At 36.4% G+C, this 10,263-nt stretch overlaps 2 protein-coding genes across 6 annotated transcripts in view; one reads left to right on the forward strand and one right to left on the reverse strand.

The window, feature by feature from the left end:
• palld (palladin, cytoskeletal associated protein) overlaps positions 1-5,467 on the forward strand; it is a 95,503-nt gene extending 90,036 nt beyond the window's left edge. For all 3 annotated transcript variants that reach the window (XM_016456193.1, XM_016456195.1, XM_016456194.1), the window contains 5 exons: positions 473-605; positions 1,672-1,879; positions 2,612-2,777; positions 3,230-3,363; positions 4,619-5,467. In XM_016456193.1, the coding sequence (XP_016311679.1) occupies positions 473-605; positions 1,672-1,879; positions 2,612-2,777; positions 3,230-3,363; positions 4,619-4,779 (802 nt within the window). In that variant the 3' untranslated portion in view covers positions 4,780-5,467. The remainder of the gene's footprint in view (positions 1-472; positions 606-1,671; positions 1,880-2,611; positions 2,778-3,229; positions 3,364-4,618) is intronic.
• Positions 5,468-6,189: 722 nt separating this feature from the next.
• Positions 6,190-9,663, reverse strand: cbr4 (carbonyl reductase 4). 3 transcript variants are annotated; one of them, XM_016456197.1, is made up of 6 exons: positions 9,564-9,663; positions 8,842-8,993; positions 8,454-8,574; positions 8,167-8,300; positions 7,154-7,288; positions 6,190-7,048 (listed from the first exon to the last, which is right to left on the reverse strand). In XM_016456197.1, the coding sequence occupies exons 2-6, from the start codon at positions 8,984-8,986 to the stop codon at positions 6,870-6,872; spliced, it is 714 nt and encodes a 237-aa protein (XP_016311683.1). In that variant the 5' UTR covers positions 8,987-8,993; positions 9,564-9,663; the 3' UTR covers positions 6,190-6,869. The 3 variants fall into 3 exon arrangements, with proteins under 3 accessions (XP_016311683.1, XP_016311684.1, XP_016311682.1); XM_016456198.1 differs by having other exon boundaries at positions 9,589-9,655; XM_016456196.1 differs by lacking the exon at positions 9,564-9,663 and adding an exon at positions 9,465-9,498.
• Between the last annotated feature and the right edge of the window lie 600 nt (positions 9,664-10,263).

The raw sequence follows: 10,263 nt of genomic DNA on the forward strand, positions 1-10,263 counted from the left end.
TTCTCCACGAATGTGGTGCTCTTTGGTGTCCCATTACTTTTTTGTTCTCAATTAAAAAAAATAAATAAATACATTACAGGCACAACTGTTTTTTCTTTATTTTAATTAATGTCACCTACTGTACCTTAAGTTAGATAAATTTATTGTTTCCCCCTTCACCTTAAAATAGTGATTTTTAGCTTATCCTATCTTACCTTTCTTGACTATTTTAAAATGATACAAAATGTAAGTATATTGACAATCTTTTAAATATTATTATTTCTATTCAATCTGTTAAATATTATTAATCTATTAAATTTATTGAAGTAAAATCCTTTAATTACCAAAAATATTAATATGCCACCCTGTTACCAAATCTAATATAGTTTTTTTTTCTTTAAATTAATTTTTGATATTTACATTTGATTATTCACAATGATAACATGAATAGAATTGGGCAACTGACTTTTTTTTTTTGGGATCTTTTTCCCAGACCACGCTCAAGGTCCAGAGACAGCGGTGATGAGAATGAGAACATTCAGGAACGTCACTTCCGCCCACATTTTCTGCAGGCCCCCGGCGACCTTATTGTGCAAGAGGGTAAACTCTGCCGCATGGACTGCAAGGTGATTGCACAAGCACTGCCACACTCACTTTAACATCACAAATGACCATGCTGACCATCTCCCTGTACATAACACATATTACATGGTTACTTAAAGGCATAGTTCACCCAAAACTGAAAATCCTATAATCATTTAATTCCCCCCAGTTTATATTCATTCTGCAGCATCTCTTCCTCTTATCTGGTCTATTTCTCTCTCTCAGGTTGTTGTCTAACTGTAGTAATACATTCTGGATCTGTACCGCTGCCCATGTCTGGCTGTGAACTGTGTATATCAGAATAAAGGCTCACTGTGCCATAGAGGGATTTCACACGCTATAAAAAGACCCTGATCAGTAATGCACTCATGCACAGAGCCCTTAATGTCAATGATATTTATAGAACTGATTTATTTCCTCTGGCTTTGAGGCTTTTCAAACTTTCCAGGCCACAGATGTCCCTAGATGCAATTCAGGAGGTCTAAAATCAAAGTGCCTTTTTTCAGTTTGAGTTCTCTGCTTTTTCATTTACACCGTCTGTTCTTTCAATTCAAGTCATGCACGCACGCACACACGTACTCAAGTTGGCTGTAGTGAGATGTGTCATGGACACTGTAAACATCACACAGGGAATATGCACACCCAGGGGAACTGTACTTGAGCAGTGTGTTCACAAACGTCATGAACATTCTGAGGAACATCACAACCAAAGCAGATGGATAAATGAGCATCTCAGCCCCATGCATAAACACACAAACACATGCACACACTCATAAACAAACATAAACGCACAGACACGTCGACTGGTGGTCTGTCGCTGGCACACCTTCAGGTGGAGCAGGTGTTGTGTTTCTCAGGAATGTGAGAGTTGTTGAAAATAGAGCCCAGGCATTGTGCACAGACTGATTTCCCATGAGAACCACACGCATACAGTACAGCTACCAGATACCCTACACCAGACATAAACGCTAGCATTAGGGTTGAAAATAATTTAAAAGGGCCAATTGCACTATAATTTACATTTTATAGCAGAGTAGGAAAGGATATATTATGCTGAAAACAACTGATTGACTTGTCTTTCAAACATAGGTTAGTGGCCTGCCAACTCCTGACCTCATCTGGCAGCTGAATGGCCAGACCATCCGTCCAGACTCCTCCCACAAGATGCTGGTGAGGGAGAACGGGGTTCATTCATTGGTCATCGAACCTGTCACAAGCAGAGATGCAGGAGTTTACACATGCATCGCCAGCAACAGGGCTGGACAGAACTCATTCAACCTAGAGCTCATTGTTGCAGGTACATAACTATCATCTTCTACACAACCATAGAGTTCAATTTGTAATAAATAATACAATTTGTAATGTATAATAACATATAAATAAAAATAAGAAGATAATAGAAAGAATAAGATACATGCCATTCTGGTGAAACAAAAAATGGGTAATATTTTTGAAAAAGTCTCATGTTCACCTAGGCTGCAATTATTTGATCAAAAATAAAATAAAAACAGTAATATTTTGAAATATTATTGCAATTTAAAATAACTTTTCTATTTTATTAGTATTTTTATTGTAATTTATGTGATGGCAAAGCGGAATTTTCAGCATCATTACTCCAGTCTTCAGTGTCACATGATCCTTCAGAAATCATTCTAATATGCTGATTTGTTGTTCAAGAAACACTAATTTCTTCATCAATGTTGAAAACAGTTATGCTGCTTATTTTCTTAAAACTGTGATACTTTTCCTCCCCAAAAAGTTCAAAAGAACGGAAATAGAAATGTCAAAAACTTTTTAAATGTGTCCTTACTGAATACAAGTATTAATTTCTTTAAAAAAACAACAACTATAAAATATCTATGTAAAATGCAGGTAAGAATGTATAATTTGGATCATTTTAATATGTATAAATATATTTGTATAGGAAAGATTTTCAAACTAATACTTTTTTTTACCATTTTAATTTTAAATATATATTTGTATTAATTTAATATATATTTATATATATTTATGTATTTTATTTTTTTAGCCAAAGAGATGCATAAAGCTCCATGCTTCATTGAGAAACTCCAGAACACAAGTGTCGCTGAGGGTCACCCAGTGCGTCTTGAGTGCCGTGTGTCTGGAGTCCCATTCCCACAGATCTTCTGGAAGAAAGAGAATGAGTCCTTCACTCACAACACCGACAGGATAAGGTAGGAGACCTTGGGCCAATCAAAGCCCTCCTACAGCCATTCCAAGCTACAATTTAGCTAAATACGTATTATTATATTATGGTATATTATATTATGTTAAACACTATTTACCTCATAGATACATTTAAAAAGAGCCTGTATATGGCAGCTGTTGGAAGCCTGGTGTTTAAAGTTGCCACATGTGTGTGTATATCGATGAAAAGAACCTTGTAAAAGAAACACACAAAGTAACCTCACCACAGGCGCTACCGTCTACACCACCTCAGAGAGACGAGAGCAGTTAGTCACAAGCTGTAAAGTCTCCAGTCATTGTTTGTGAACATAAGGATTCAAATCAAAGTAATATGCCCGTGCAACCTTAATAAACAATCCAGGCATCTCATTATAATCCTTTGTTTCAGTGCAAACAGTGTTGCCACTTACTCATTCTGATGTTCAATTCTATTTCCCAGCATGCACCAGGACAACTTTGGTTACCTCTGTGTGATCATCCAGCCGGCTCTGAAGGAAGACGCAGGCTGGTACACGGTTTCAGCTAAGAACGAAGCTGGCATCATCTCCAGTACGGCACGTCTCGACGTACATGGTTAGTCAAACACACAGTGGAAACGGATCTGAAGAATGCATGTAACAATGCTGAGCTATGATTGGTAAAAGACCAAAGTACACTAAATACAAACCAAGTAGTTTTAAGTGGTTTATCTGATCAATGCGCTTGCATAAGTTGCTTCAGACTAAGAACAAAACTGTATTTAATCTGTCCAATAAAAGCACACTCCCTTCCTCCGCCCAGTGTTGTTCCCATAGCAATTAGCCAGTGCTGTGTTTGCCATCAACAACAGGCTTAACAATATGGATGCATTACCTAACATTAAACCAACAATGGACTGGCAGCCTGTGTGCTGGAGTCTTATGAAAGTGGTTTTAATCACACAAGGGATGTGATTTAACACTTATTGTTCTGATCTTCATCATACCATGATTCAAAGTCAACACATCCAATCTGGAATGAATTGGAACTAGAGTTTGCTCAACACTAACATTTTTGGCTTTGATACAGTATCGGCTTTGATACCCCAATACTGATATAAAATTGATTTACCAATATTAAAACTTAATTATTTCATAAAAAATATATATTAAAGATCTATACTGTTGCCTTAATATATTAAAAATAAAACACTAAAAGCTAAAATTATTCATTTTTAATGCTACATGTGAATTTAGGCATCACAGTATTTTGATGTTTGAATGTGGATCAGAGTTAAATATAAAATATTGGCAGATAAATGAAAAGAAATGGTCTAATATCAGTAAATTATATGGTAAAATTGTATCATGCATATTGACAGTTGTATATGCATTATATATTTGCATATAATCAGAATATAAATAAAGGAAGTATACATGAAATCCAAGGCACAACTTTCAATCATACAGGCTTAGAGGTGCATGTTCAGCATATTTTCCAAATATAATATCCAAATATTCCAGACTTTCCATATATTGTAATTAAGAAAGAAAATACTAAGTTGCTTTGCTCCAGTTGGCAAACATGGATGTGAATAATGAAATTGTCTGAACTCCTTTCGAATCACATTTTCCCCCTCTGAATTGCATTTGTATATTTATTTATTTATCCTTTTATTTATATATTGTTTATTTGACTTTTTTCCTGGTATACTGTGTAACCCTAAATGAAACTTTCCAAGCTATACAGTTAAGTCTCCATATGTTTTCATAATCGAGGAACTACATTCATTATCTAGACATCAATATTACATCCTCTGAATTGTTCAAAGTGAGAAACCATGTTCATCCTCGCCCTTTCTTTCCCTCAGCCCAGTGGCAGCAGACTCGCACTCCGAAGCTCAAGAAGGTTCGTCCATCAGCGAGCCGCTACGCCGCTCTGACAGAACGAGGTCTGGATGTGAAAGCAGCCTTCTTCCCAGACTCCAATCCTCCTCTTCCTGGCACCCTAGTAGAGAGTGACGACCTGTAGAGACTAGCATTGAGGATCTGACCTTGGAATCCCGATCCCTTGATCCAGTGTACTCCATAATCCCCACCCATTTCCCAATAAACGCCTCTAGCTGGGGTCGGATGAAAAAGTGATCGATTGACTTTGAATGGCGAGGGAGGAAGCTGCAAAGTATTTCCTCACAGATTATGATTCTTGGTATTATCACTTCTCCGCCTGAGGAGGACCATTCGCTATGCTTTTATTTCAGTTGTTGTCTGAGGGGCAGTGATGTGGGTGATTAAGTGAGGTCATATCCTGCTTGTATACAGACTTAGTGGTTCGCCGACGGACTTTACACACACACGCACACACACACACACCAGCACGTGCTTTGAGGAAGGAGGTAGTATACCGATGATCACCTTGTTTTTCATCTCTAGATTTTACAAGTGCCTAAGAAATATTTAATTTTCAAATTAAATTTAAAATAATAATAATTAAAAAAAACTATTCAAGTAACTATCATCTAGCTGTGCATGTTACTACGGTGCCAACATGTAACACTTTTTATGTATTTAGTTATAATGCCTTAAATTAGATATATTTATGAAACGTTGGAAGAAATGTCTTCCTCTCCAGCACAGGAAATAGGACTTTTTTTGGGTGGTTTGGCGGGGGGCTGGTTCTCTGGATGTAGGGAACAGGGCTGTGGAAAGATGGACACACCTAAAACTCCATGGAGCTTCAGGGTCCTTGAGATCCAGCATATTGATCAGATGCACTCTGCCATAGATAGAAGCCGCATCTGGATCTCGGCTCCAATCCAGAGATGTCACACAAGGCCGGGCCTTAATGATCTTTTCCCACCCTGTCTTTTTTAGGAGAGATTAAAAGCGGAGACTGATATGTCATTAACATGAGTGATGAGAATTTTGCAAGTTTTGGCTGACTGACAGGTTTGGACAGATGTTTGTTGTGTTTCCGTGGAAGCGAGAGTGATGAGGAATGCCTATGATGGAAGTACAGGAAGCAGAATCGGCGCATGCATGTTTATGGAGGGTGGCCTGATTGTGGATGAAGGCGAGATTTCTACGAGTATTACTGATTTTGAAGATGATGGTGCATGTAATGATGAGATGGTAATGCTTTGACAGGTAGGCTTCAGTTTTCAGGTTTGGAATTACAGAAACATGCAAAAATGGGATACTGGCAGCACAAATTTGTTTCAATTTCATTGGCTTTTTAAGTAACTCAAACATATTCCGTCTTCGTAACGCATTTGTAAAGATATTAGCGTTCTCTCAACATTTGCTTTGATCAGTCGAATATCAAATACTCAGTTGGGAGTTCACATAGTTTAGCCGTCATCTCGCACACAGTTGCAACGTATATACAAAACAATATAGCATAACCATACACACATATAAGCCTATGATTTGCATATGTTTGTTTTTCTTACACAGCTGTTTTCCCTTTAAATAGACATATTTGGAGGTTCTTTCTTACTTGCAGTATTTTCTGTTTTCCAAGCCAACCTGTGCCTGTATACGGACTGTTCTCCTTATTCTCTTCTGGTTTATGAGTAGTACATAAATAAATGTCTCTGAAATGACTGCGTCTGGGTTGAGTCCAGTTGCTCTTGGCAAAAACATTTCTCAAAGATGAATTAGCTTTTTTGATAATCTGTATTTTTATGATGGTGAAAAGGCCAGACTTTAATACATTTTAATTAGTCTACCCATTTTATTTTTCTTAAATTATTTTTATACGAGTTAGGGGTTTAATTCATCTGTAAGTGTAATGTAGCACAGCTTATTTGGATGCTGAAAATAACTATGACAACACAAAGCGAGTCATATCCTCCACACATTGACCTGTGACCTCTGTCATCCCAAGTATGGAATGTGCAGCCATAACCCAAAAACTCCAGTGAACTAAAAATAATCTTAATCCAATCCAGATGGACCAAAACTGCTCTTACACAATGATACGTGACTCAGAATTCCACAGAGCAATGAGGAGGTGATTAACAATACCAAGATTTGACGCAGTCTGTAAATACAGTTATTGTATATTATCAGCATTGCAAAAATATGCAGTCGGCTCACATGCTTTGCTGGCAGAAATCATCACAATGCCAGCTGTAGTCCTCCATCCACGAGCAGAACCTGTCCTGTGATATAAGGAGACTCCAGGAGGAAAAGGACAGCCTGGGCCACCTCTGCAGGTTCCCCAAAACGGCCCAGTGGAATTCTTCTCACTGCTTCTTGCTTTTCCAGCCTTGCCGTCATGTCCGTCCGAATGAATCCTGAGAGGGGAGAGTGAAACGAATTTTCAGTGTTACTCATATGACTGCTAATATGCAGATTAATAGGCAAAAGAAGTAGTAGAAGAAAAAGATAGGGCAAACAACCTGGAGCCACCAAGTTCACTCGTATATTCCGGGTAGCAACTTCCTTCGCCAGTGAGCATGTGAATCCTTCCAGTCCAGCTTTACTGGCACTGTACACACACTGACCGGAGTTACCCTTCACACCCACCACAGAGCCTGAGGAAAACCTCTAAATTAGCAACACAATCAAAACTTTGATGGAAAATCTGTTGTCGTCTGATTGATAGTTTATACTTTTTTAGAAAGTAAAAGCCCTTTTAGTATAATTCTAAAAATGTCCCTCTTCGGTGCTTTTTGAAATCTTTAATGAGTTTTATAAAGTAAACGTAAGAATTAATTGTATTATTGTTATACTATATATTTTTTTAAATATTTCAAGACAAGCATTTATTGGACGGAAGCAACTTAGATGATCCATACTTCATTTTTAGAACAAAATCATGTTAAAATTTAAGTACCAATTATGATACATCAGGCTTCTGAGGAATATTTATTTGTGCATCTCTCAGTCATCTCTGTATTACATTGTATTATGTTTTAACATTATATAATGTATAATTCCAAGCTATCAGAATTGCATCTTTTTTTTGCCATATAAATATCAGCAAGTGCACTAAATTGCATATTTTGCTCAGTTTGGACCTCTGAATAAAATTTGAGATGTGTTTTTCTTCCACGAGTACAAGCTCCATATTCTCCAGTTTCATAATATACTTATAATATGAGCAATAAAAGCCAGACATATCAAATATGATACTCAACAAAAAACACAGATGCAGTTTTTTTTATAGTATAGGCTAGTCAATGCAGTTTCCATTGAAAGTGTAAGAACTACATTATGATGCAGACAGAGTGAAACAATTTAAAATCTGTAGCTTCTGCGCCATCTAGTGGTGATTTAACGAACCTAAAATGCCCAGCTGCTGATGCATGGAGACTTTTCCCCTTTTCTCCAACTTGAACTTCATGACATTGAATTGAAATAATATATAAGAAGATCATAAGGTAATGGGACATACAGAAATAAGCCTCACCTATGTTGACAATAGCTCCTCCGTGACTGAGCATGCTCCGTAGAGCGCCTCTGCATGTCAGTATTGAGCCCAGCAGGTTGGTGTGAAGAACAGACAGCATGTCTTCAGATTTACTCCTCAATAACAATGCATCTCTTTAAAACAAACCCACATGCAATATATATTACAATGCAGCAGTCTTTTATTTATTACATACAAATCTGCTATTTTTATTATCATCATCTCTTTTGGCCATGGTATCTGTCTGATATATTTATTCTGCAACACAGCTTTGTGGCTTTTCTGACCTGTTGATGCCAGCTGCATTAACCAGGTATCCCACAGTGCCACAGGTCTTACTGATGGTCTCAAATGCTTTCTGAATGTCTTCTTCTTTAGAGACATCACAGCTTAGACCCAAATGTTTTTCTGAAATTAAATATATACTCCAGAATTATAACATCTATTTTTAACACAATTTAAGATTAAGTTTTTTTTTTAATTGCATTCATTGCCCCAACTGGTAACAAAATGCTTTTGTTTGTGCTGTTCGATAGATACATACTATACACAACACTCCAATTTAGGTAAAAAAAATTTAAAAAAAGCCCTGAAGTGTATGATGTCTACATTTTCAAACTGAAGTGTTAGACTTTTCATCAGCAAACCAATGCAAAGTAATTCAGACTGATTCACCTCCAGGGAGAGATTCAGCTGTAGCCTGAGCAGCCTCCTTATTCCTAGACAACACCACAACCCTATGACCCCTCTGTGCTAACAGCTGAGAAACTGCTCGCCCAATGCCACGCGAACCCCCAAACACTACAGCCAGTCTGGACATCACCACCCTAAAAGAGAAACAACAGTGTAGGATGAGCAATCAGATATTGAATGAGTAAAGGTGAAAGTACAACTGAAAATAGTAACTATTTTTAGTAAAAAAAAGAAAAAAAAAGAAACCATGCATTTTTATTGACATTTGATTATTGCTGTGCCAAGAAATGTTATTATTTAAAGTACCTTGGAGTGTCATGTAAATATCTGTAAATATATGGTATAGGTATATGAATATGATAAACATTGAGCACCATATGTCTATCTATAACTATCACTTATAAAAAGTCATAAAGTAATAGTTTTTTGGACATGTAGTTTGTAACTACCGTGGTATTCTGGAAAGCCATTCTTAGATGTGCCACATTACTGTTTCTAAGGTAGTATCTGACATTCAAGTTATTAATACAGCAAACTGTAGAGCAGAAATTATTGAACGTTCACTCAATATAATTCAATAACACTCATATATAATTGCCACTGACAATGAGCACCATCCCATAGAGATCCTTTGACAAAGCACAATCATAGTTGGTTTAACGGCACAGGCTTGAGGCTTTTAGACGACAAGATATCGAACTCACGTTAAATATCGATAATATCATCTACCGTACGTTGTTGTTGTTGCTAAATGTGAACTTGTGGTACAGAAGGAACGGGTGCCGCCATGTTGAGTGCACTGCGCGCGGTGAGCCGATAGGTGGAGCCAAACGCACTGAGTATAAATATCGGTGTATAAATTAATATTAACTCAAAGACCATATTGAGAGAAATCAAAGCAATATATCTCGAAGAGGAAATTCGAGGCGGGGGGACTAACGCATTTTAATGTATTTATTTACTAAATGTACTGACTAAATAATAACGCATTTTAATGTATTTATCTGCTTGATTCTAACAGCTAAACATGCACATCACTTCATCCCTTGGAATCAGAAAGCAGCTAAATTACTTTTATAGTAAAGAAATCCTTTTAAGAAAAAAGCCCCCTCGAGATTGTTTTTGCTTATGAGTAACAAAGGTTTTAACCACGATAAAATAGTAAGTTAACAGAATCTTAAAACATAAACAAATAATTAAAATCTAAATATATATATTTTAATATTATTTTATATATAATATAATTTATAATATTTTATAATATAATAATACAAAAATAATGACTATTAATACAATAAATAACTAATAAATAATGTGGAAATATATGGAATAAAAATAACTAACTAAATAACAATCTAAAATATAAAATAATATAAATAATAATTGTTGTTGTTATTATTACTA

Source organism: Sinocyclocheilus anshuiensis, unplaced genomic scaffold (genome assembly GCF_001515605.1).
Source record: "Sinocyclocheilus anshuiensis isolate Anshui unplaced genomic scaffold, SAMN03320099.WGS_v1.1 scaffold199, whole genome shotgun sequence".
In the NCBI taxonomy this organism is placed as follows: domain Eukaryota; kingdom Metazoa; phylum Chordata; class Actinopteri; order Cypriniformes; family Cyprinidae; genus Sinocyclocheilus; species Sinocyclocheilus anshuiensis.